General features: G+C 47.2%; 1 protein-coding gene across 1 annotated transcript; it reads left to right on the top strand.

Moving 5' to 3' along the window:
• Positions 1-3,665: 3,665 nt before the first annotated feature.
• PLEK (pleckstrin) lies at positions 3,666-24,261 on the top strand. Its single transcript, XM_056856648.1, has 9 exons — positions 3,666-3,727; positions 11,736-11,891; positions 15,263-15,444; positions 16,203-16,294; positions 17,579-17,763; positions 20,082-20,186; positions 21,569-21,652; positions 22,402-22,471; positions 24,112-24,261. The coding sequence occupies exons 1-9, from the start codon at positions 3,668-3,670 to the stop codon at positions 24,249-24,251; spliced, it is 1,074 nt and encodes a 357-aa protein (XP_056712626.1). The 5' UTR covers positions 3,666-3,667; the 3' UTR covers positions 24,252-24,261.
• The last annotated feature ends 3,509 nt before the right edge of the window (positions 24,262-27,770 follow it).

Below are 27,770 nucleotides of genomic sequence, written 5' to 3'. Positions count from 1 at the left end.
CCAGCCGATAGAGATCAGTTCCCCTGGAGAAAATGGCCGCTTTGGCCATTGGACTCTATGGCCTTGAAGTCCCTCCCCTCCGCAAACCCCGCCCTCCTCAGGCTCCGCCCCCAAAGTCTCCCGCCGGTGGCAAAGAGGGACCTGGCAACCCTCGCTGAAGATGTAGCATTCCAGTGTCTCATTTGATTACTAAGGGAACAGGCAAAACAATGATGGGGGTCCTACCAAGAGACACCACACGCAGCGATTCTCAACCTGTGGGTCGCGACCCCATTGGGGGCCGAACGACCCTTTCCCAGGGGTCGCCTAAGACCATCGGGCTCTTCTCCCTCCCACCCCCACTTCTCAGGCTCCCCAGACGAGGAAAGGGAGGAAGCCGCCTCAGTCAGCAACTCGCTCTCTCCCTCTTTCCCCCTCCCGCCCCACCAGGCCCGAAACCCACCTCGCCATTGCCCACGCCGCGTCACGTGAGGCCAACGTTCCTTCCCCCCCTTCCCTCCCTCGTCCCCTCCCGCGCCGCGGTGGCTTCTTCCTTATGCAGCATGGGGGACGGGAGGCTGCTCTGCGCTGGGGACGCCGGGGACGAGTTTCTCCCCCTGAGGCGGCTCAGACGGGCAAATTGGAGCCCTCCGGCGTTTCCTCCCCCTCCCCAGGGTCTCTTGTCTGAGGGGGAGCCGTTGCGGGCTCCGAGAGAGAGGCTTAGGTCGGGCTCAGCTTTTGTGCTTGGTTTCTGCCTTCTCTCCCCGGCCGCGGTTTCTGCATTGAAAACTGCCTTTGGGGGTGGGGGGCGCGATGGCAGCATTCACAAAAGGGGACGTTGCAACCCCTCAGGACATTCTGTTCAAAGTCTCGGTACTTCAGGAAGGAAGAGCAAAACATGGCTCAGTGGCGGAGCCTCTGCTTGGCATGCAGAAGGTCCCAGGTTCAATCCCCGGCATCTTCAGTTAAAGCAGTGGTTCCCAAACCTTTTGCATCATGGAGCACTTTTCAGGAGAGAAATGAGTCATTAATTTTCACCTAGCAATGACAGTAGCATTTTTCTTTCCAGTCTCTTCTTGGAGCACTAGGAGATGTTTTGTGGAGCACCAAGTGCTCCATGGAGCACACCTAGGAAACAGCTGAGGATCAGAATTTTGGTGATGTGAAAGGCCTTAACCTAAGACCCTGGAGAGACGCTTCCAGTCTGAGTGGACAATACTGAGGATCTGATTCAGTAGAAGGCAGCTTTGTGCGTTTGCAAAACTTCCAAGGAGATAGATCGGGATGGGTCTTAGTCTGTCTGTAGCAGTAGAAAAGAGCAAGAATCTAGCACCTTAAAGACTAACAACATTTCTGGCAGGGTATATGGGCTTTCGTGAGTCGCAGCTCACCTTCTTTACGGCTCACTCCTTCCAAGGGCAGGGAGATTTTGATTGTGAACGAATTGGGGTTGGGTGTTTCTTTCCTACTGGTGTATTTTGTTTTTATTTACTGTATTGGCTTCTCCAATGATCCCAGGCGGAGCATATGGTCCCCCTGAATTGCTGAATGTTCATGAGCACAATTAGCTGCCTTACGCAAACCTAATGTAACATCTAAAATGTCTCCCTATGTGATGAAAATGCATCCCGCGTATCAGATATTTACATTACGATTCATAACAGTAGCAAAATTACAGGTATGAAGTAGCAACGAAAATAATTGTATGGTTGGGGGTCACCACAACATGAGGAACTGTATTAAAGGGTCGCGGCATTAGGAAGGTTGAGAACCATTGCACTACAGGAAGAAAAACATAAAATGTTTTAGTGTCAGATTTCTTCAGTCACCAGAAGAGGGCATTTTTATCATTGCCCAAGATGGCAAAGGTCTGGCGAGCGGGGGAGTTTTACATACAACTTGACAGCAATAGGATTTTTGCAAGCAATTTCTTTAATGCAAGGATTGCATATTTATTACTCCTTTGTTCTGGGGGATCCAGAAATTTCCCCTCCAATTACTGTTTATGTAACGATGTTGCATGGGGGTGGGTTTGCCTAAAAGTCCTTGCTTTTGTGAGTGGGAAAATGAGGACTTGGCCCATACGCAGGCGCACAGCTAAGCTAGCCCATTGGTTGTGGTTGTGAATGCTCTCCAGAGCGAGATGGTGTGCTTCTGTCACAGGCCTTTAATGAACTGGGCCTGTGATTCTCCTGTAGGATTGACAAACACAGTTCCTCCTGCTCCGTCCCCATACTCTTTTGCATTGTGAAATTGTTGGTTAAAGTTTCCTCTTCAAAATGCTCCACTGAGGCTCCTTTCAAACAGAAGGGTGCCCGTGTGACCCTCTTTTTAAAAAGCATTGAACATCTTTTCCTTCAGCGGAGCCTGAGGAGGGCGGGGTTTGAAGAGGGGAGGGACTTCAATGGGGGGATAGGATGCCAGAGTTAGGGTTGCCAACCTCCAGGTACTAGCTGGAGATCTCCTGCTATTATGACTGATCCCCAGCTAATAGAGATCACTTCACCTGGAGAAAATGGCCACTTTGGCCATATAATATGTGACTAGATTAGAAGAATAGAACCAACTATTATAGAATGTATTGGGACTGCTCAGTTAGCTATTTGGGGAGGACCTTGTTGTGGATATTTGAGGTGTGTGATGTGTATGAATTGTATGTATTTTATAAAATTAATAAAATCTTATTTAAAGAAAAGATTTCTATGCCATGATTTCAGGGTGTTTTTAGGGGAGAGGGATCGATCACGATGGGTAGCCATGTTAGCTTGTCACTAGCAATAGAAAAGAGCAAGAGTCCAGTAGCACCTTAAAGACTAACAACATTTCTGGCAGGGGATGAGCTTTTGTGAGTCACAGCTCACTTCTTTAGCTTCAGCCTGATCTCACCAGATCTCAGAAGCTAAGCATAAGAACATAAGAAGAGCCCTGCTGGATCAGACCCAGGCCCATCAAGTCCAGCAGTCTGTTCACACAGTGGCCAACCAGGTGCCTCTAGGAAGCCCACAAACAAGTAGCACCTTAAAGACTAGCAAAATTTCTGGCAGGGTATGAGCTTTTGTGAGCTACAGCTCGCTGATTTGAACACATGAACACATGAAGCTGCCTTATATTGAATCAGACCCTTAGTCCATCAAAGTCAGCATAGTCTACTCAGACCGGCAGCGGCTCTCCAGGGTCTCAGGCAGAGGTCTTCTGCCTTGCCTACTTGCCTAGTCCCTTTAACTGGAGATGCTGGGGATTGAACCTGGGACCTTCTGCATGCCAAGCAGATTCTCTGCCACTGAGCCACGGCCCCTTTAGATACAGCTTGGGGAGGGGGATTTCAGGAATCTTATAGCTCTGACCAAGTGCTTGTTAAATCGTTCTTAATATGCGTTCCTTAACTCATGCACCAAGAAAATCTTGTTTTGTGACACACACCCCCTCCCAGAACAAACAATGGCTATTTACTTTCTTTTACTGCTGGCTTTATCATGCAGGCTCAGAACAGAGAAGCCCTTAACTGAGTGTTTACGTCTGGTTCTCCATTTCCTACTTCCGGAAGGGAAACTGGGTCTGCTTTCATGTGATTACCAAGCGGGGGAACTTATGAAAGTGGCAGCCGTAGCCAGGCAGTATGCAAAACCCTGGCACGTCAGAAGCGTTTGAACATCTGGCTCCGTAGGACCTGAGAGAGGACAAAACGAAGATGGAGCAAGAACCGGAGAGCGAGCCGAGACGCATACGGGAAGGGTACCTCGTGAAGAAGGTATGTGCCAAAAACTCTCTGCCCAAAAACTCCAGAGGGAAATCATTATTTACTGAAACTGTATGGAATCCTCAGTTCCCAAGGTCCACCGTGGCATAGTGGTTAGAGCATCAGGCTAGGATCTGGGAGATATAAGTTCGAATATCTAATCTGCCATGGAAGCTTTCTGGGTGACCTTGGGCTAGTCACACTCTCTCAGCCTAACCTAACTCACAGGGTTGTCGTGAGAATAAAATGGAGGCAAAAGTTGTAAGTCACTTTGGGCCCCATTTTTTTTGGGGGGGAAGGGGGTATAAATGAGTTAAATACAAATAAATATAAAATATAGTTTGCTTGAGATTGGAGTGTCAAAAAGCTGCAAGCTTCCACCAGCGGGATGAGGTCTTTACACAGAACATAACAAGCTTCCTTCCAGTGAAATCCAAAGCAGAGTCTTGCTGCAATTGAACACCTGCTGCGTGAATTATCTTTTCTAACAGGGAAATACTTGGTATAACCTTTTGGGGGGGAATTTAAAAGCATGGGGAAAATGCTGGGATATTGAAATAAAGTCAATATTTTCTTATCAATCCTAAATTTATTTTACTGTTTTGATTGTATGTGTATGTGTATGTGATTTGATTGACTGTTTTGACAACCTACCGTAGTATGCATAATTTATAACTGAGTCAGCCTACACCATTGTACTATTTGACATGTTTATGAAATTTCAAAGTATAAATGCCTTCGCTTTCTGCAAGCAAAACTGAGAGTATATCTAATATTAGTGAAAGAGGAAGAGAGTGAAAAATCTGAAAAGCAGTACCCTCTTCAACTTCAGCACATGTGTCAATCTTTGCCATCTGTGAAGTGGTGGGGAGGGGAAGCGGACAGAAAATCCAGATTTTATAGCAGAGGAAAGAAAGTACAGTACTTTCACATAAACAATCCCATACAGCCATAATTAGGCTAGCAACAAATTTGAATGTCAAGTTAAACTTTAGCACACTGAAAATATCGAAGATTTCATTTAGCATATCAATAGTAGACAAAATCAGTCACATATAAACATTAAATATAAGTGAGTAATATAAATATAAGTGAGGGGTCTGGAGACCAAGGGGGTTACCGCACTTTGTATTCCCAGCGATGTATTAAGAGTTTGAAAATGTTATAAAAAACATTGCTTTAAAAGGGTTTTTGGATACCACGGCTTATAAATGGTTGGAAGACGTCTTCACAGCTAAAGGGGTCAAACAAAGTGCGAGCAGTAGTTTTCAAACTCTTAATACAACGTGGGAATACAAGTGCGGCAACCCTGTAAGTCTTATGAGGAAAGGTTGAAGGAGCTAGGTATGTTTAGCCTGAAGAGGAGAAGACTGAGAGGGGATATGATAACCATGTTCAAGTACTTGAAGGGCTGTCATGTAGAGGAGGGTGCCAAGTTATTTTCTGTTGCCCCAGAAGGTCAGACCAGAACCAACGGGTTGAAATTAAATCAGAAGAGTTTCCATCTAGACATTAGGAAGAATTTTCTAACAGTTAGAGTGGTTAGAGATGTTCAGAGGTTCCTCGCCATTGCCTGCCTCTGTGTAGCAACCCTGGACTTCCTTGGAGGTCTCCCATCCAAGTACTAACCAGGGCCCAGAACCAACGGGTTGAAATTAAATCAAAAGAGTTTCTGTCTAGACATTAGGAAGAATTTTCTAACAGTCAGAGAGGTTCATCAGTGGAACAGGCTTCCTCGGGAGGTGGTGGGCTCCTTCCCTGGAGGTTTTTAAGCAGAGGCTAGATGGCCATCTGTTAGCAATGCTGATTCTATGACCTTAGGCAGATGATGAGAGGGAGGGCATCTCAGCCATCTTCTGGGCATGGAGTAGGGGTCACTGGGGGGTGGATGGAGGTAGTTGTGAATTTCTTGCATTGTGCAAGGGGTTGGACTAGATGACCCTGGTAGTCCCTTCCAACTCTATGATTCTAAGTTTGAAAGTATATTTCTATATGTCTACAGCATAAGTAGGAGCTATCCTATATGTAATTCTGAACCTGGCCCCTCCCAGTGGACCGAAAAACTTAGACAGTGGGGCTGGGTTAAGATGGGGGGGTCTTCAGGAAACATATGACTTTCCAACCCCCCTCAAAATGGAAGGGAGTGGCTGTATGGGGGCATCACACGAGGGTGTGGGGAAACAAAAAGAATGGGACCCCCATGAGTTTTGTGGGTCCCCTGCTTGTCATAATCTAATGCTATAGATTGTCTCGGTCAGCCCTGGTTAGTATTTGGATGGGAGACCACCAAGGAATACCAGGGTTGCTGAGCAGAGGAAGGCACTGGCAAACCACCTCTGTTAGTCTCTTGCCATGAAAACCCCCAAAAAGGGGTCGCCATAAGTCGGCTGTGACTTGACGGCACTTTACACACACACACATAGATTGTCTCAACATAAATATTTTCATATTTCACACTGTGAATGAGTAACACTTTGCTTAAAAAGCATTTTCATTCACTACACTGGAGAAAATACTTCATACTTTATTTCAAGGTTGCCAACCCTACCTGAGTACCAGGCCCCAAATACCAAGTACCAGTAGGGTTCTCAGGTCCCTCTTCGCCACCGGCGGGAGGTTTTTGGGGCAGAGTCTGTGGAGAGCAGGGTTTGGGGAGGGGAGGGACTTCAATGCCAATTGGCAACGCGGCCATTTTCTCCAGGTGAACTGATCACTACCAGCTGGAGATCAGTTGTAATAGCAGGAGATCTCCAGCAAGTACCTGGGGGTTGGCAGCCCTAAGTACCAGGGCTGACCCTTCCTAGCTTCCAAGATCTGGGCCTTCTAGGTCAGAGTAGAGGCGGTTTGCCATTGCCTGCCTCTGTGTAGCAACCCTGGATCTCCTGGTGGTCTCCCATCCAAGTACTAACCAGGGCCGACCCTGCTTAGCTTCTGAGATCTGATGAGAAAGGGCTAGCCTGGGCCATCCAGGTCAGAGTAGAAGTGGTTTGCCATTGCCTACCTCTGCTTAGTGACCCTGGACTTCCTTGTTGGTCTCTCATTAGAGTAATAACTGGGGCTGACCCTGTTTAGCTTCCAAGATCTGATGAGATAAAGCTAGCCTGGGCCTTCCTGGTCAGAGTAGAGGTGGTCACTGCCTGCCTCTGCATAGCGACTTCCTTAGTGGTCTGGACTGGACTTCCTTAGTGGTCCCCCATCCAAATACAACCAGGGGTGACCCTGCTTAGATTCCAAGATCTGACAAGATCAGGCTAGGCTGGGGCCATTCAGATCAGGACAAAATTACTCCCTGCTAAGTCCAAGTCAATGGGCTCAGAAGGGTGTGGCTCTGTTTTGGAAGGTACTGCAGATGTGTAGGGTTGCCAGGTCCCTCTTCACCACCGGCGGGATGTTTTTGGGGCGGAGCCTGAGGAGGGTGGGGTTTGGGGAGGGGAGGGACTTCAATGCCATAGAGTCCAATTGCCAAAGTGGCCATTTTCTCCAGGTGAACTGATCTCTATTGGCTGGAGATCAGTGGTAATAGCAGGAGATCTCCAGCTAGTACCTAGAGGTTGGCAACCCTACAGATGTGTCAATGAAAGATCCACATATATGCATGGATCGTTTTATTCCCACAGAATGAGAAGTTCAGGGTTCTGGGTCATGGCACCGATGACGCTGGATAACGAAATTCAAATGAAAGCAAATCAACTGCCTTAGTGAGAACCAGGATGATTAAAAAACACAACATGGTTGAAATAGATGCAAGCAAGAATGTGCTGATCGGGTGTTCAGGAAATGCTCAGACCGCAACAGGGACTAAATATGGCTTGAGGAACCAAAACATGTCAGTAAGACAACTGCCATAAAAGAAGGGAGTTTCTGGGATGGGGGAATTACAATAAATTGAGCTGATTATGTGACGGTCACATCACATTTGTCCATACGTTGGAAGAACTTAAGGCTGTGAGGAGATCTTTTCTGTGCGGTGAATGAAAGGTTTGGCCTTGATTTGCCAGCAGAACACCAACTGTCCGGTTCTGAATGTTGAACCGTTGAGGGAAATCATTACAGGACCAGCATGCGGTGTAACAGACTCAGAGGAAAAGAGAAGTAATAAATGGGGAAGTTGCGGAGAGGCTATTTTTGCATTTTCTCCTCCCCTAGAAAAAGTATTATTCATCTAGCAAGATAGTTCACAGGTCACCTTTCTTAGCTTTGCTGTGTGATCAAGCGAAAGAATTTGCTGCGCGTCAGTTGAGACTTGTGCAAAAAGTGTTTGGATCCAGACACCCTGAGGAAAAGAGTGCAATGTTGCCGATGCAGGCTTGTTCCATTAATGTGGGGCTGCCTCCAAAAAGACCCCATCTTGTGTACCCACCAAATGATCTTTGATTGATGGGACAATCATGAGGACAATCTCTCCATGATCTTATGAATTCTAGAGCGCATACTTTGCCTATCCTCTGCAAAAATGTGCCCTAGCTTCATTAAGCACAGAGGAGAACGCCTATTATATTAGGTGCTGTGGAACACAGGCAGGATGGTGCTGCTGCAGGCGTCTTGTTTGGGGGCTTCCTAGAGGCACCTGGTTGGCCACTGTGTGAACAGACTGCTGGGCTTGATGGGCCTTGGTCTGATCCAGCATGGCTTTCCTTATGTTAGTCTGTTATGTTATGGAGGAGAGGGCTATCGATGGCTACTAGTCAAAATGAATACTAGTCATGATGCATACCTATTCTCTCCAGGATCAGAGGAACAGGCCTATTCTGTTAGGTGCTTTGGAACACAGGCAGGGTAATGCTGCTGCAGTCGCCTTGCTTGTGGGCTTCCTAGAAGCACATGGTTGGCCACCGTGTGAACGGACTGCTGGACTTGATGGACCTTGGTCTGATCCAGCACTGCCTTTCTTGTGTTATTATGACACCAGTCACCTCAGAGTCAGAGCATGCATCTGAGAGCCAGTGTGGTGTAGTGGTTAAGATCAGCGGACTCTAGTCTGGAGAACCGGGTTTGATTCCTCACTCCTCCTCATGAGGGGAGGAGGCTAATAAGAACATAAGAAAAGCCCTGCTGGATCAGACCCAGGCCCATCAAGTCCAGCAGTCTGTTCCCACAGTGGCCAACCAGGTGCCTCTAGGAAGCCCACAAACAAGACAACTGTAGCATTGTGCTGCCTGTGTTCCACAGCACCTAATATAACAGGCCTGCTCCTCTGATCCTGGAGAGGATAGGGAAGCATCATGACTAGTATCCATTTTTACTAGTAGCCATGGATAGCCCTCTCCTTCATGAACATGTCCACTCCCCTATTAAAGCCTTCCAAGTTGGAGGCCTGGTGAACTGGACTGGTTTCCCCACCCCTCCACATGAAGCCAGCTGGGTGACCTTGGGCTAGTCTCAGTTCTCTCTGAACTCTCTCAGCCCCATCTACCTCACAGGGTGTCTGTTGTGGGGAGGGGAAGGGAAGGAGATGGTAAGCTAGTTTGATTATTCCTTAAGTGGTAGAGAAAGTCGGCATATAAAAACCAACTCCTCCTCCTCCTTCTTTCCAAGATGGAGCATGGAGCATATGTCTTTTTCAGAGGCAGGACATGAACCCGTTAGAGTCAAAAGTTAGAATCCTTCAAGTAATTCTGAAGAGATTTCAAGGCAGATGCGTTAATGTAGAAAACAGCATTCAGTTTCAATATCGTTGTACCCAACATTCGCTGTAAAATATCTGCATTTGGCAATAGTACTTAAGGAAAAGTCCCTTTGTAGAATTACAAAATCCTCTCTTGGGGAATACCCAATGGTGACAGACCCTGTAGCCCATGTTAGTGTGGGTGTTATCACTACATTAGTCATGGGCTGTCTTGTGTAACTTCAAATTAGAGGAGAGGTCATTCATAGCAGGGATGCTGCAAATTTCACACCTAGTCAAAATGGATACTGGTCACTATGCATCCCTATTCTCTCCAGGATCAGAGGAGCATGCCTGTTATATTAGGTGCTGTGTAACACAGGCAGAATAATGCTGCTGCAGTCGTCTTGCTTGTGGGCTTCCTAGAGGCACCTGGTTGGCCACTGTGTGAACGGACTGCTGGCCTTGATGGGCCTTTTTTTTTAAAATAATTTTTTTATTTTTATAATAAACACAAAAAAAGAAAAAAAATTATAAAATACATATACATAAAAAGAAAAAAATTACATGTTCAGCGCACAATTTATCGACTAATACAATATTCAAATCACTCTATAAGCCTCATCGTGCCCTGAATCCAAAACCCATCCCCCCACCACAGTGCCCAATGGTGGAGGGGACTTGATGGGCCTTGGTCTGATCCAGCAGGGCCGTTCTTATGTTCTTATGTCCCAAAGGCAAAATCACTGTGTCTGGCAGCTGCAAACTTCCAATCGGTTTACCTTTCTGTAGTCCACCTCAGACAGGGGTTCACAGCCAGTGTGGTGAAGTGATCAGAGTGTCAGATTAGGATCTGGGAGTTCCACATTCAAATCCCCCCCACCCCGCCACCATGAAAGCTTGCTGAGTGACTTTGGGTCAGTAACACATTTTCAAGGGAACTGATTGATCTCTGTAGTCTAGAGGTCAGTTGTCATTCCAGGAGAACTCCAGGCCCCTCCTGGAGATCTGGCAACTCTAAGACTCTGCTGATTCCACTGCATTGTATTGTCCAAATACGTGAAAAGTAACCCAACGAACTGACGCAAACTGTTTGCAAACAGCTTAAATGGGCCTCTGTAACTAGTGAACAGACTGTGAGCTGAACCAGCGGCCGTTTAAGCATCCTGAATTCATAGTATGTGTATTTCCTAAGTCACTAATATATATAAAAAACTTGTATTAAGGGGCATTCCATTCACTGAAAGGAAATGTGTGGTCGTTCTTCACCCACAAAGGGTGGGTACGCATATTAATCATGATCACAGGGGTTGTATCTTGTGGTTTCCTTTCTCCAGTTCTTAGTTTGCAAGAGGGGAGGTGTCAGGGGCTTAGCCTGTGGGAAACTTTGCTGCTTGCTTTAGAAACCCAGATATAGGGTTGCCAAGTGCCCGGTGGTGGCAGGTAAAATCCCACCAATCCACCAGGCCGCCCACCGACCAGCTGAGGGCCTGCGGGCAGTGCGCTTACATATGCGCGCACGCTGTGCATGCGTCACTTTCAGGTTCACCTGGAAGCGACACAGACGCTCTGGCAACCTCGGCTCAAACTCTATGGAAACCATAGAGTTTCTGCCGAGATCGCTAGAGTGTCCGCGTCGCTTCCAGGTAAACCATGTGGGGTGTGCGTGCGCCGCGCCAGGCATGCACACACATCACGCGCTGCAGCCGCAGCCCCACAAAGCTCCTGCTGGTGGAGCTACGGGGCCTGGCAAGCCAACAGAACCATCATCTCAAATACAGGGCTGCAGTTGTGGTGGTGATTGGCAGGCAGTGGCAAACCACCCACACCCTGATCTCGATGGCCCACCCTGGCCCTAGGTTGGCTAGTGGCCCAAAGTCACCCAGCAAGTTTCCATGGCCGAATGGGGATTCGAACCTGGGTCTCCCAGATCCTCGTTCAACACTCTAACCCAGGGGTGTCAAACTCATTTGTTTCAAGGGCCGGATATGACATAAATGCCGTTTGGTCGGGCCGGGCCATGCCTTGCTGGGCCAGATCGAGAGTGGGGTGGTGGTGGTGGCTGCCTCGGCTGGCTCACGGGCCAGATAAGAACTCTCAAGGGACCAGATCCGGCCCTCAGGCCTTATGTTTGACACCCCTGCTCTAACCATTAATCACACTGGTGGTCAAATAAAACAAAGTAGAATAGTTTATTAAAAAATGAATGCTGGAGGGGGTCACATATCTGATTTCTACATCCAGTACCAGATTCTGTACTTTTTCTTAGCTCTCATGGGATTGAAGCAAACACAGATCCATGAGTATAGTAGCTGTCGTTACTCATTGCTGACTTTGGCTGACGTGAAAATTCTCTCCTCCAGACTGCCACAACAGGCCAAGCAAATAACGTTATTTTCATTGGCTTGAAACTAGGGTAGCATGTTCAACACCTGGAAACCGATGTGGGTGGTCCTCTCGGAAGATGGAATCGAATACTTCAAGAAGAAGACAGACAACAGTCCAAAAGGAATGATCCCCCTGAAGGGAAGTGCCCTCACGAGCCCTTGCCAGGATTTTGGAAAGAGAATGGTAAGTATATATGCGGTTTCCTGAATATGCCAAAGGAATATATTTGTGTTTGAATTGGAGGTGTGGTTTGAACATGATGTGAGCTGATTTTCAAAAAGCAGGGTGGGATTTTCACCATCTGCCTGAATGGCTTTTGCAGGAGGGGGGAACCCCCGTGTCCTTTCAAGCCCTGCACTCTGTAGGGTTGCCAACCTCCAGTAGTAGCTGGAGATTTCCCACTATTACAACTAATCTCCAGCTGATCGAGATCATCAGTTCCCCTGGAGAAAATGGCTGCTTTGGCAATTGGACTCTATGGCATTGAAGTCCCTCCCCTCCCCAAACCCCGCCCTCCTCAGGCTCCGCCCAAAAACCTCCCACGGGTGGCGAAGAGGGACTTGGCAACCCTAACGTAATTGTTAGTGGCTGGGTACTACAGCATATGGAATGGGTAAATTCTAATTTACAAGGGGGGACCTTGGGGTCAGATCTGGCAGATGCCAGAGAGCTAGGGTTGCCAGCTCCGGGTTGGGAAATGTGTGTGTGTGTAAAGTGCCGTCAAGTTGCAGCTGACTTATGGTGACCCCTTTTGGGGTTTTCATGGCAAGAGACTAACAGAGGTGGTTTGCCAGTGCCTTCCTCTGCACAGCAACCCTGGTCTTCCTTGGTGGTCTCCCATCCAAATACTAACCAGGGCTGACCCTGCTTAGCTTCTGAGATCTGATGAGATCAGGCTAGCCTGGGCCATCCAGGTCAGGGCGGGTTGGGAAATACCTGGAGATTTTTGGGGTGCAGCTTGAGGAGGGCAGGGCTTGGGGAGGGGAGGGACTTCAATGCCATAGACTCCAATGGCCAAAGCGGCAATTTTCTCCAGGGGAATTGATGATCTCGATCGGCTGGAGTTGTAATAGTGGGAGATCTCCAGCCACCACCTGGAGGCTGGCAACCCTACAGATTGCAGGGCTTGAAAGGACACGGGGGTTCCCCTCCTCCCGCAAACACCATTCAGGCAGATGGTGAAAATCCCACCCTGCTTCTTGAAAACCAGCTCACATCATGTTCAAACCACACCTCCAATTCAAACACAAATGACTCAGCGCACACACACCACTGGTTTTCACACTCAGACAAAATAAGCTCTGTGCGCTTCACAGTTAAAGTGAGATGAGAAATAATAACATGCATTGCTGGTTGTTGGGGGTTTTCCTCCCAAATATACCACAGCCCACAATTTAGAACTGCAAAACTTCACCAGTATTTTTTTTATTTGGTTGGATGTTTCTTTTTAGGTTTGTCCATGGTCAGGGAAGCTATTTCTCTCCCTGGTTTTCTTTCCTCTTGAGAGCCGAGCAGAATGTGAACCGGAACAGCCGGTGTTTCAGCTAGGGTTGCCAGCCTCCAGGAACTAGCTGGAGATCTCCTGCTTTTACAACTGATCTCCAGCCGATAGAGATCAGTTCCCCGGGAGAAAATGGCAGCTTTGTCAGTTGGACTCTATGGCATTGAAAACCCTCCCCTCCCCAAACCCTGCCCTCATAAGGCTTAGGGTTGCCAACCTCCAGGTAGTAGTAATTAAAGAGCGTGCGCTGTTATTAAGCTAAGCAAAAAAGGGGTTTTGATATAACAAGCACACAAGCCACAAATAATAAGAATTAGCAGTGTCTGTCAATTTAAATTATATTATGTAAGTAACATACAACATCACAAGCCATGCATCAAAAAGAATATTACAGCATGTGGTTAAATAATAAGGTACAAATGTCTCCACAACACAATACAGAACCAGTGTACAAGGTGAAAGTTGTACTTCTTGGGACTTTCACCTTACATTGTACACTGGTTCTATATTGTGTTGTGGAGACATTTGTACCATATTATTTAACCATATGCTGTAATATGCTTTTTGATGCATGGCTTGTGATGTTGTATGTTGCTTACATAATATAATTCAAATTGACATAGACACTGCTAATTCTTATTATTTGTGGCTTGTGAGCTTGTTATATCAAAACCCCTTTTTTGCTTAACCTCCAGGTAGTAGCAGAAGATCTCCCGCTATTACAACTGATCTCCAGCTGATAGAGATCAGTTCCCCTGGAGAAAATGGACACTTTGGCCATTGGACTCTGGCACTGAAGTCCCTTCCCTCCTCAAACCCCGCCCTCCTCAGGCTCCTCCCAAAAAAAATCTCCCTCCGGTGGCAAAGAGGGACCTGGCAACCGTACTGGCAACCCTAGTTCCAGCACCCCTAAAACTAACTGAGTTAAAATTGACCAAGATGTCTGGCTGAGCTACGGTTGTGATCGAGCCCCTTCGAGTTCAGTAAATGCATTATCGTTCTTGTGAGAACTATGTGGATTTGTGCCCATGGGCTTCAATGGACATAGAAAGGTCTAACCCAGTTGAAGACAGTGCTTTTACTGTCTGTTCCCACGGTGTGTGTGTAAAGTGCCATCAAGTCACAGCTGACTTAATGAGACCATTGCCTGCCTCTGTGTATCAACCCTAGATTTCCTTGGTGGTCTCCCATCCAAGTCCTAACCGGGGCCAATCCTGCTTATCTTCTGAGATCTAACAAGATTGGCTAGCCTGGGCCATCCAGGTCAGGGCAAAAGACAAGCAGAGGTGGTTCACCGTTGCCTTATTCTGTACAGTGACCCTGGACTTCCTTCATGGGTCTCCTATCCAAGTATTTAATGGGGCCAACCCATCTTAGCTTCTGAGGTCTGATGAGATCAGGCTAGCCTGGTCCATCCAGGTGAGGGCAAAGACAGAAGTGGTTGGCTATTGCCTGCCTCTGTGTAGTGACCCTGGACTTCCTTGGTGGTCTCCCATTCAAGTACTAACTGGAGCCGACCCTGCTGATAAGATTGGGCTAGCCTGGCCCATCCAGGTCAGGGTTGACAGACCAAGGTGGTTTGCCATTGCCTGCCTCTGTGTAGCGACCCTGGACTTATGAACATAAGAAAAGCCCTGCTGGATCAGACCCAGGCCCATCAAGTCCAGCAGTCTGTTCACACAGTGGCCAAACAGGTGCCTCTGGGAAGCCCAAAAGCAAGACAGTTGCCGCAGCATTCTCCTGCCTGTGCTCCAAAGCATCTGATATAATATAATAGGCATGCCCATCTGATCCTGGAGAGAAATCTCTAGGATCCACTTCCTTGGTGGGCTCCCATCCAAGTACTGACCAGGGCAGACCCTGCTTAGCTTTCGAGATCTGACGAGATAACGCTAGCCTGGGCCATCCAGGTCAGGGCCTGTTCCGACGCTTGCCCTTTTTAGCAGGTTGTTTTGGACATGGCAGTTTGCTGTTTGTTGGCATGAATTGTCCTCCAAAATGTATCGCTATTCATGCAATGGATAGGCATTAACCTTGACAAAATCTATTCTAGTTTGTTGTCAAGCTCACCACCACCAAACAGCAGGACCACTTCTTCCAAGCCTCTCACCTCGAGGAAAGAGATGCCTGGGTGAAAGACATCAGGAAAGCCATTAAATGCATTGAGGGAGGCAAAAGGTTTTCCAGGAAATCTACTCGGAAGTCTATCAAGCTGCCTTCATCCATCAACTTGGGGTATGTTGAGGAAAAGGTCTTTTAACTTGGTTCCAGCAGAAGTCCATCGTTGGACTATATAAACATGCTCTAGCATCCTAAAACAATCATTTCAAAAGTATTAACAATTAGATGGAGCTCCCCCATAGAAAATACCGTAATGCACAAATACGCATAAAACAGCTCTTTATTGGAACTTTCTGTTGGAGGGAAGCTGCAGAAATTTAAAAGGGAGAAGCCGTTAAGTGTCTGTGTTAGCCCTTTCTCTTCCCAAAACACCTCGCCAAAGTAATGTTCCACCCACAGTGTTCAAAATGCAAGTTGAAGGTGGGGAGGTAGGGGTTGCCTGGCGGTTTGACACAGCAAGCTGACCAATGTACAACTCACAGCTGTATGTGCTATATACAGACCATCTCTCCAAAATTAATACAACCATATATATTTGTCTAAAGTACAGCGATTTATCGACATATCACAATATCAACCATGAACAATAACACATAAGACATATACAGCATGACCGACTTACAGCTGAAACGCACGCAGCCACCCAGGTAAGTACCACAACATACAAAATGCAAAGTAAGCTTCACAAAATACAAAATTCAACAGTCCCTTATAATTCTGTGCATAATATAAATATGAGACTCTGTATTTCCTTCCACAGGGAGATCAGTAGGTCGTCTTTGCATTTTATTTGAGGACAAAAAGACTTACCAGTAATTACACTGCAACTTAACGTGCTTCTCCAATTATCCCATGCTTCTTTCCCCGCACAGCACTTTGTATCTCTCAATGAAGGACCCAGACAAAGGAATCAGAGAAATGAAACTGGAAAAAGACAAGAAAATTTTCAACCACTGCTTCACAGGTAGAGAGCCCTTATTCATATGAATAGCTTTTCATGTTGTGTGTTTCTTTTGGGGGTAGGGTTGCCAACCTCCAGGTGGTTGTGAGAAAGAATAGTGCAAGGCTCTCAGCTTACTGCAAAAACATATATTAAATAGTGAAACAGTGAAAACTGCTAAGCAGTCTAGAGCGGAGCAGCCCGTCGGGCGCTGAAAAAGCACCAGTATTATTAGAAGTCTATTTCATTCTTAAGGAGCTTTGACTCCTGTTAAATGGAGAGCTGATGAAGCTGCCCGAGGAGCAGTGAAAACGCAAAGCATCCGGACGGCGTTCCAACTCCTTCTGACGTCTGTCATCTTTCCCGTTTCCTGTGGGAATAAAGCGTAGATGGAATTTACTGGAGTCTTACGAGACCAACTATAAATTTCTTATCTTTTGTATATAGTAGCTTGTTGATACTGTCGTAGCCTTCACTACTTTGTTTTCTATAATTTGTCAGTCTTAGTTTTTGATAAGTTTCCTTTGATGTATGTTTGCACGTTCACTGTTTCACTATTTAATGTATGTTTTTGCAGTAAGCTGAGAGCCTTGTACTATTCTTTCTCACAGCCTGACTATATTAGTACGTGTGCAACTTTTGTCTCAGTTTAACCTCCAGGTGGTGGCTGGAGATCTCCCGCTATTACAACTGATCTCCAGCCGATAGAGATCAGTTTTCCCTGGAAAAAATGGCCGCTTTGGAAATTGGACTCCATAGCATTGAAGTCCTTCCCCTCCCCAAACCCCGCCCTCCTCAGGCTCCATCCCCCAAATCTCCAGGTATTTCCCAACCTGGAGCTGGCAAACCTATTTTGGGTGGGGTGGGGGGAGAGATTTCTTATTTATACAACTCTTCTCACCATAAAGATGTAATTTTATACATCCATTAAGATTTAGAATAGGGAAATAACACGTGGCTGATTGATGATATATCTATCAGCCGGGGACAGAGGGCAGGGTATAAATTGAAAATAAATACATAAACCCTAAAGAAAGGCAGGTCATTCGATAAGAAGAGCAAAACATCTTTAAAGCCCTCCAGAGTCTCTCCCTGCCATGTTCACAAAAACAAACTAAAATTAAATATGCTGATTAAGACAAAAATGGCTGCTTTGGCCATTGAACTCTATGGCATTGAAGCCCCTCCCCAAACCCCGCCCACCCCAGACTCGGCCCCCAAAATCTCCAGGTATTTCTCAACCCACAGCTGGCAACCGTAGCGTATTTCCGTGTTTCATGCCTCATCTCTGTCCTCGGCTCCCACTAGGCAGCTGTGTCATTGACTGGCTATTGTCAAACAACTCCATCCGAAACCGCCAAGAGGGTCTACTGCTGGCGTCTGCCCTCTTGAACGAAGGTTATTTTCAACCCGCTGGAGATGCATCCAAGAATGCGGCTGAAGGGCTGGCAGAAACCTCCTTCCTGGACCATCAGGACGCCTTTTATTACTTTGTATGTGAACGTTGTGGGGTTTTCCTTTCCATCCCTTTCTCCCTCTCTCCTTGATCCACTGATCTTGAGCAGCATAGTTTTTAATCTAATGTTTGAGGGAAATAAGGACTGAGATAAATTTTGTCACTGCTAATGTAGCCTTGGGATCCCGATCACTTAGTAAAAGAGGCGTTATATCAGTCACAGAAGCATTGGCTTTATGTATTAAAAGAGGAGAGAGATATCGTGCTCTAAGGTCCTCATAGGAATGACATTCCAAGAGCACATGAGCTAATGAGTCGATGGAGCCAGAAGAGCACAGACAGCTCCTTTCTGAGTACGGTAAATTCAAAATTCTGCCTTGCGTCACCATAGAAGGGTTAGCATTTAATCTAGCTAGAAAGAAGGCTCTAGAGAGGCGAGGAATTGTCAAGAAGTAGGTATAGGCAGGCAAACCACATGGTGGTTTTTTTTTTTTAATATGACCACCAGAGCATCTTCTATAGAGCAGGGCTCCTCAATCTCAATGATGGTATTGCTTTCCTCTGCTCTGATCAGACCTCATTTAGAGTACTGTGTTCAGTTTTGGGCACGGCAATTTAAGAAGGATGTAGACAAGCTGGAACGTGTCCAGAGGAGGGCAACAAAGATGGTGAGGGGTCTGGAGACCAAGTCCTCTGAGGAAAGTGGCAGTTGGCTTCGGCTGCGACTTGGTGGCACTTCACACAGACATTTGATCAAACGGCTCTTCTGAAGAAGCATGACTTAGCAGCGACTTCAGGAAAGAGAGTGCCTATGAGTCAAGGGCCATGGAGCAAGTTTTGGTTAGCCGCTGCTTGGGAAAGGGTCTTGTGTTCATCAGTAAATGTATTCTGGTCACACGTCGCTCTTTTGAGGGCGGGGCATTGTGGGTTTTTTTGGCCCTAGGTGGTTAACCATGTACATGAGGCAAACCCCTTTCACAGGCTTTCTGAAAATATAAGCGGAGGCAATATAGCCTTCTGCAGTTGTTCTGTTTGCATGCTGAAATATACATGCTAGAGACTAGAGCCTCCTTTGGTTTGCATGCATTCGCTAGGTCATCAAGTGCACATGTAAAACTCTGGCTCTGCCCGCTGACTCATTCCTGAATAAATTCAGAGGAGGGCTACGTCTAGATGAGACACTCACCATGTCCGTGGCCGGTGATACGATTTCCTGGAAGGGTACGAACTACGAGGGTTGCTTGTTGCAGACACTGATTGCACGGCATGAAGTGAAAGTTTTTTTTTTTAAAGAAAGTTTTCCTCGAAGGTATGTGCTAAGAAAAGAACTGTGCCTGAGCTGCTATTGTTCACACTGGGGATAGGGTTGCCATCCTCCAGGTACTAGCTGGAGATCTCCCACTATTACAACTGATCTCCAGCTGATAGAGATCAGTTCCCCTGGAGAAAATGGCCGCTTTGGCCATTGGACTCTATGGCACTGAAGTCCCTCCCCTCTCCAAACCCCACCCTCCCCAGGCTCTGCCCCCAAAATCTCCAGGGATTTCCCAACCTGAAGCTGGCAACCCTAGTGGTTACAGAGTCCTTTGCCCTTTTCAAGGAAGGCAGACGTGCATGATAAAGTAAGCCTGAAGGCGCTATGCAGAGGAGGAGAGAGCTGAGTCTGCCGGCCGGCAGTGGCTTGTTCCCCATTTTGGTACGATAATTCAATTTTTGGGAAGTCTCACAGCCACTGGAATACTTGCCAGTCTAGATCCACAGGCCAAACATCTGCAAGAAGCACTTAAAAACATTAAAAGACCCCGGCCTTGATCAGACCATCCAGTCCAACACCTTGTCTCACACACTGGCCAACTGGTTGCTCTGGAGGGCCAACAAACAGGGCAGAGAGGCTGAGGCCTCCATAAGAACATCAGAAGAGCCCTGCTGGATTGGACCAGGGGTCCACCTAGTCCAGCATCCTGTCTCATACAGTGGCCAACCAGTTCCTCTGGAGGGCCAACAATAGGTAGGATTTCCAGGTCCCTCTTCGCCACCGGCGGGAGGTTATTGGGGCGGAGCCTGAGGAGGGTGGGGCTTGGGGAGGGGAGGGACTTCAATGCCATAGAGTCCAATGGCCAAAGCGGCCATTTTCTCCAGGGGAACGGATCTCAATCGACTGGAGATCAGTTGTAATAGCGGGAGGTCTCCAGCTAGTACCTGGAGGTTGGCAACCCTAACAATAGGGAATAAAGGCCGAAGCCTTCCCCTGATGTTCCCTCCTGGCACTGGGATTTAAAGGCCCCCTTTATGTTCCCTGAATGTAGAGGATCCCTTTAGACTACTAACCACAACTTCTTCCCTCTGTTCAAACAGGCAGACAGTGGGTTCTTCTGTGAAGGGAATTCCAGCGACGACGACACAGTCTTCATTGAAGAGTTCAGAGGCACCGTGGTCAAGCAAGGATGTCTACTGAAGCAGGTCAGCATATACCTCTTTGGCTCTGTTAGCACTGAAACGAAGCCATACAAAAGTAAGAGCTATCTTACTGTTCTGGGAGGGGCCATGGCTCAGAGGTGAAACACCAGCATGGTGTAGTGGTTAAGATTGGCGGATTCTAATCTGGAGAACCGGGTTTGATTCTCCACTCCTCCACATGCAGCCTGCTGGGTGACCTTGGGCTAGTCACAGCTCTCTCCGAACTGTCTAAGCCCCACCTACCTCACAGGGTGTCTGTTGTGGGAAGGGGAAGGAGACTGTAAGTGGGTTTGATTCTCCTTAAAAGGTAGAGAAAGTCTGCTGGCTGGGCTTCATCCTTACCACAACCAGACTCAGCACTTCTACTGCATGTTTGGGGGCTGCCTGTCTGCCTCAGCACAGTCAAGACTCTACAAAAAGCCAGCTTTCCAGACCCTGGCAGGGTGGGGGAATATATAATCGAGCCATAATTGAGCCATTATGCATGGTATGGAGAGAGTGGACAGGGAGAAGCTTCTCTCCCTCTCTCATAATAATAGAACGCGGGGTCATCTGCTGAAGCTGGAGGGAGAGAGATTCAAAACTGATAAAAGGAAGTATTTCTTCACACAATGCATAGTTAAATTGTGGAACTCCCTGCCCTAGGATGTGGTGATGGCTGCCAACTTGGAAGGCTTGAAGAGGGGAGTGGACAGGTTCATGGAGGAGAGGGCTATCCATGGCTACTAGTCAAAATGGATACGAGTCATGATGCATACCTATTCCCTCCAGGGTCAGAGGAGCATGCCTATTATATTAGGTGCTGTGGAACACAGGCAGGACAATGCTGCTGCAGTCATCTTGTTTGAGGGCTTCCTAGAGGCACCTGGTTGGCCACTAGGGTTGCCAACCTCCGGGTAATAGCTGGAGATCTCCCGGTATTACAACTGATCTCCAGCTGATAGAGATCAGTTCCCCTGGAGGAAATGGCCACCTTGGCAATTGAACTCTATGGCATTGAAGTCCCTCCCTTCCCCAAACCCCACCTTCCTCAGGCTCCGCCCCAAAACCTCCCACCGATTGTGAAGAGGGACGTGGCAATCCTACTGGCCATGGTGTGAGCAGACTTCTGGACTTTATAGGCCCTGGTCTGATCCATCATGGCTTTTCTTATGATCTTATTTAACTGTGTCTGAACTAATACCTTATTTATTAAGCGGCAGCGATCCTAAGGTTACATTGGCAGTGACAAAGTTTTTCTCAGTCCTTCTATCCCTTAAACAATAGATTGCTCAAGATTTATGAATCAAGGAGCTTCTAAGGGGGAAAGGAAAGGAAAGATGTCGTTTTGCCCTTGCCTCTATGAAGTGGGAAATCGAAACCATCAATATGTTCTGTTTATTTAGGGACACCGGAGGAAGAACTGGAAAGTGCGGAAGTTTGTGCTGAGGGAGGATCCTGCGTACCTCCACTACTACGATCCTGCCGGGGTGAAAGCCAGAAATCTTTATCCAGAAACCTTTCATGAAAAGCCAATTAGAAATGCAGCTGCTTTCAGCAGGGATTTGGAAAGGCATCTCTAATAGGGCAAACCACACCGAGTTGGCATCTCTTCTCTGGATAAGCGGTTCCTTAAGAACTGCATATTCGAGTGCATTTCAACATTATATCCCACTGAAGTCCCTCCCCTAACCAAACCCCACCCTCCTGAGGCTCAACCCCCAAACTCTCTAGGTATTTCCCAAGCTGGAGCTGGCAACCCTACCGTACTTATATACCAACAGATGTTGCAGTTGTAAATACTGCTATTCAAACAGAAGCTGACAAGTCATATCTAGATATCCATCAGATCTTGTCTTCCTTCATTGCTTTTCTACACAGCTACAGAACTCCAAAGTCTCTTCAGCTTTTCTTCACAAATTTCTCCACAGACTGCATCAACACTCACACACATACACACACAGCTAGTATAGCTTCCTGCTAACTGAAATGGCAGGAAAGTAGCAGGAAAAGAGGAAGACCCAACATGAGATGGGTTGATTCCATCAAGGAAGCCATGGCCCTCAGCTGGCAAGACCTGAGCAAGGTTCTTAATGACGGGACGTTTGGGAGGACATCGATTCCTAGGGTTGCTGTGAGTCGGAAGCGACTTGACGGCACTTAACACACACAGCTGAAATGTCTGCAGAGATGAGTTGCTGACCAAAGTAACAATGGTTTTGCTTCAAACCCCTTTCAGGGAGAAGAACCACTGGGCGCCATTCACTTGAGAGGTTGTGTGGTGACCGCAGTTGAAGACAACCCAAATGGTAAGGAGGAGCAGGCAGGCTGTTATGCTCCTAATGCATGTTGACTCAGTTGGAAGTATTTATTCAGTACCATTCATTCATTCATTCATTCATTCATAGCTGGAAGGAAGACAGCCAGGAAGCCAGATTGGTCAGGGATCCTGGAGGAATTTTTTTTGGCCATCTTCTGGGCATGCAGTAGGGGTCATTGGGGTTGTGAGGGAAGATAGTTGTAAATTTCCTGTATTGTGCAGGGGGTTGGACTAGATGACCCTGGTGGTGTATTCCAACTCTATGATTCTAACCAAGCCAAGTGCTCAAACTGTTGATAGCAGAACTGGGGCTTCCAACACCATTTCAACCAAGCCTGCATATAAATTGGCATCTTCCTATCTCATTTAGGGTTTCCAGCTTCCAAGTGGGGCTGGAGTTATCTCAAAATTACAACTCCCTTTTATATGTCATGTTGCCAACCTCCAGGTGGGGCCTGGAGATACCTCAGAATCCCAACTGTCAACCAAGATAATTCCCCTGAAGAAAATGGCTGCTTTGGAGGGTGGACTCTATGGCATTATACCCCACTGAACTCCCTCCCCTCTCCAACCCTTGCCCTTCCCAGGCTCCACTAAGTTTGCCAGGTCCCCCTTCGCCACCAGTGGGAGGTTTGGGGGGCAGAGCCTGAGGAAGGCGGGGTTTGGGGAGGGACTTCAGTGCCATAGAGTCCAATTGCCAAAGCGGCCATTTTCTCCAGGTGAACTGATTTCTATCGGCTGAAGATCAGTTGTACTAGCAGGAGACCTCCAGCCACCACCTGGAGGTTAGCAACCCTAGGCTCCACCCTCAACATTGCCAGGTATTTCCCAACCTAGAATTGGCAACCCAAATTTACTGCGTTGCCATCAGTTACTCTTCTGAAGTTCAGGTGAAAGAGAGGCTTTTATGTCAGGTAGATTTGATCCCCCCCCAATAGATGGAAATGGGATTTCAGCCTCAGCTTGGAACCATTCTGTCAAAATTAGAAGAATTCTCTGTTGCAAAAACCAAAGAATTGGATTAGAATCATAGAATCATAGAGTTGGAAGGGACCACCAGGGTCATCTCGTCCAACCCCCTGCACAATGCAGGAATTTCACAACTACCTCCCCCCTACACACCCCAGTGACCCCTACTCCATGCCCTGAAGATGGCCAAGATGCCCTCCCTCTCATGAACTGCCTCAGGTCATAGAATCAGCATTGCTGACAGATGGCCATCTAGCCTCTGCTTAAAAACCTCCAGGGAAGGAGAGCTTACCACCTCCCGAGGAAGCCTGTTCCACTGAAGAACTGCTGTAACTGTTAGAAAATTCTTCCTTATGTCTAGACGGAAACTGTTTGGATTTAATTTCAACCCGTTGGTTCTGGTCTGACCTTCTGGGGCAACAGAAAACAATTCGGCACCCTCCTCTGTATGACAGCCCTTCAAGTACTTGAAGATGGTTATCATATCACCTCTCAGTCTTCTCCTCTCCATGCTAAACATTCCCATCTCCTTCAACCTTTCCTCATAGGACTTGGTTTCCAGACCCCTCACCATCTTAGTTGCCCTCCCAGCTGTATTTCCCCTCCCAGCAGTATTTCTTTCGCTCACTTACTCTTGTTTCCCCCCCATTTCACTCTTAGGAAAGAAAAACGAAGTGGAAGGAAACCTGTTCGAAATCATTACCGCCAATGAGGTTCACTACCTGCTGCAAGCGGCTACTTCTGCCGAGCGTACAGAGTGGATCAAGGCCATTCAGATTGTTTCCAGGACTGGAAAGTAAAGAAAGAAGAAAGAAGAGAGAAAGAAAGAGGAAAAAACAAAAACCATCCACTGAAGCAAAGGAAACATTTTGCATTAAAAGGGATTTTTTTTAGCATTCTCTGCAACATGGATTGGGTGGTTCTGGGTTAGGGTTGCCAACCTCCAGTTGGTGGCTGGAGATCTCCCGCTATTACAAATTATCTCCAGCCGATAAAGATCAGTTCACCAGGATAAAATGGCCGCTTTGGAAGGTGGACTCTATGGCATTATACCCCCTGAAGTCCCTCCCCTCCTCAAACCCTACCTTCCTTAGGCTCCACCTTCAAAATCTCCAGGTGTTTCCCCATCCAGAGCTGGCAACCCTATTCCAGGTTCACTTCTCCCCCTCTGCCAATAGCTTGGTCTAGAATCCACATATTTAATGTACAATATTTAATATATCATTGCCTTTTTGTAACTACCATCACCCCAGTTTTTTTTAATGGTGTAACCAAAATGTATCAACGCTTTTTCATTTGAATATGAATAAGCATTAAATAAGCCTTTTTCTGCACAATAATGAAAAGGAAAAAAGTGCTAACCGTATTGATGAAGAACTGTTATGGAAGTTAGCTGAGTCCTGATTGTACCAACAGATATGGGCAAAGATCAGCCCCAGGATTCTTGTTGTCGTGGAAATATACATTTGGAAGAAAAGAAAACAAATTTGCTTATTCTTCCAGTCTCCTGTTTATTTGTTTGTCAGAAGCAAATGAGAAAGAGAATGGGGATTAGCTTTTAAAACGTAAGGGGTTTTCTTAGCCATCATCTTGGTGGTGGTAAAAATAGGCCGAACAATTAATAGCTGACAGCTTGTGACATTAATATAGTCTGGGAAAGACTGTAATAGGAAGTGTCTTTTCGGCTCCAATGTACACACCTTATAGGGTTGTCAACCTCCAGGTACTAGCTGGAGATCTCTTGCTATTACAACTGATCTCCAGCCGACAGATCAGATAACGTGGAGAAAATGGCCACTTTGGCCATTGGACTCTTTGGCATTGAAGTCCCTCCCTTCCCCAAACCCTAGTCACTCCTCATACATTGGAAGAATGTTCCTTGGGTTGGAGGTAGGGTTGCCAGGTCCTAGGAGGGTGGGGTTTGGGGAGGGGAGGGACTTCAATGCCATAGACTCCAATGGCCAAAGCGGCCATTTTCTCCAGGTGAACTGAACTTTTTCGGCTGGAGATCAGTTGTAATAGCAGGAGATCTCCAGCTACTATCTGGAGGTTGGCAACCCTAGTTGGAGGTCAGGTTCCCAACTCTGGTTTGGGAAATTGCTGGAAGTTCGGGGGGGGGGAACGTGGGGAGGGTGGGATTTGGCTTGGGACCTCAGCAAGGTGTACTGCCACGCGAGCCACTCTCCAAAGCGGCCATTTTCTCCAGGGGAACTGATCTCTGTAGTCTGGAGATCAGTTGTAATTCCAGGAGATCTCCAGGCCCCAGCTGGAGGTTGGCAACTCTAGTCAGAGGAAGGCTGCCAGCTTGGTAGGATGCAGGCCAAAAATGCTTAGGCTCTTAGGAAATCTACTCACAGGCAGCCCTTCCGGTAACTCATCTGTGATGACAGGCCCTTCCACAACAGGGTGATGCTACATACAAAAGGGAAGCCAGAAGAGGAAGATAACGCTGGCCCACTCAGCTGTCGCCTTCTTGATAACTGCTGTGCGGCTGTTGTTCCTTTTCTGACCAGGCTTTCACATCTAAAAACACCCTGCGCTGTTGCAGACCATGAAAGCAGGAACTCGTCCTATTTATTTACAACTCAGAGACATGTCGTACAAATTCTTGAACGGTCGACGGGGCCCAAAATGATAAAAAGCCGAATTGCAGTCTGTCAGTCTGTGACATCTAGATGATTCCATTGCTTCAGAACTTGCTTCCTCATTTTAAATAAAACATTTCACCGACCTTGTTTCGTGCCTGTGTCTGAGAGTAGAGCATATATGACTACTAGGGTTGCCAGTCTCCGGGGACTAGCTGGAGATCTCCTGCTATTACAACTGAACTCCAGCCGATAGAGATCAGTTCACCTGGAGGAAGTGGCTGCTTTGGGAATTGGACTCCATGGCATTGAAGTCCCTCCCCTCCCCAGGCTCCACCCCCCAAATATCCAGGTATTTCCCAACCCAGAGCTGGCAACGCTACTGAAGGATGCAGTTTGAGGCCTGTGACTGAAAACCCACAAATGACAGGAAACATAGGTGCTAACATATTCTCGACAGTTTTAACTCCGCCACAGAGGAAGTCATTCATATAGTATTTTTAGCTATTAGTCTGGCTCACAATGATCGTAAATTATTATTCACTTGCCATCCTCTTGGATCAAATTGAAAAGAAGTCTTGTTTCTGGCCCTGGGTTGCCAACCTCCAGGTGGGGCCCGGGGACCTCCTGGAATTGCAACGGATCTCCAGATGACAGAGATCAGTTCACTTGCAGAAAATGGATGCTGTGGAGGGTGGACTCTATGGCATTATACCCCACTGAGGTTCCTACCCTTCCAAAACTGGCCCTTCCCAGAAGGGTCGCCAACCTGCAGGTAGTAGCTGGAGATCTCCTGCTATTACAACTGATCTCCAGTCGATAGAGATCAGTTCCCCTGGAGAAAATGGCCACTTTGGCCATTGGACTCTATGGCATTGAAGTCCCTCCCCTCCACAAACCCCACCCTCCTCAAGCTCTGCCCCAAAAACTTCCTGCCGGTGGTGAAGAGGGACCTGGCAACCCTACTCTCAGGCTCTACCCCAAATATCCAGGAATTTCCAAACCCGTCGATGCAAATCATTTTATGCTTTCGGAATGAGAAAAACCAATTTCTTCAAAGAAAGCGAGGAAAGTCCTTTAAGTTAAGGTTTAGTTGTCAGACATTTTTCAGCATAAAAGGGGCTATGTCCATCTTTCCCTCCCCCCCGCAACTTTTCAAAATGTCTACTAAGGCTTCAATCCTGCACACAGTTACCTGGGAGCAAGTTCCCTTGAAATAATCAGGATTTAGGTTAGTTCTGAAGTAATAAATCCATGTCTGGGCTGTATCACTTCAGACTGTAGGCGGAATCTCAAATGAACGTATGCTCTCCCATAAAAAGAAAGTCTCTCCACAGAGAAAATGAATGTCAGAAACAATTAGGGTTGCCAACCTCCAGGTGGGGCACAGAGATCTCCCGGAATTGCAACTGATCTACAGGTGAAGAAGAGTTGGTTTTTATATGTTGACTTTCTCTACCACTTAAGGGAGAATCAACCTGGCTTACAATCTCCTTCCTTTCCACTCCCCACAACAGACATCCCGGGAGGTAGGTGAGGCTGAGAGAGCTGTGACTAGCCCAAGGTCACCCAGCTGGCTTCATGTGTAGGAGTGGGGAAACAAATCCGGTTTGCCAGGTTACCCTCCGCCGCTCATGTGGAGCAGTGGGGAATCAAACCTGGTTCTCCAGATCAGAGTCCACCGCTCCAAACCATCGCTATACCATGCTGGCTCTGGTGGATCAGATCCCCTGG

The sequence above is a fragment of the Euleptes europaea genome, chromosome 10, assembly GCF_029931775.1.
Source record: "Euleptes europaea isolate rEulEur1 chromosome 10, rEulEur1.hap1, whole genome shotgun sequence".
Taxonomy (NCBI): Eukaryota; Metazoa; Chordata; class Lepidosauria; order Squamata; family Sphaerodactylidae; genus Euleptes; species Euleptes europaea.
The sequence above is the reverse complement of the archived record's forward strand: the minus strand, read 5'-3'. Positions and strand labels throughout refer to the sequence as shown.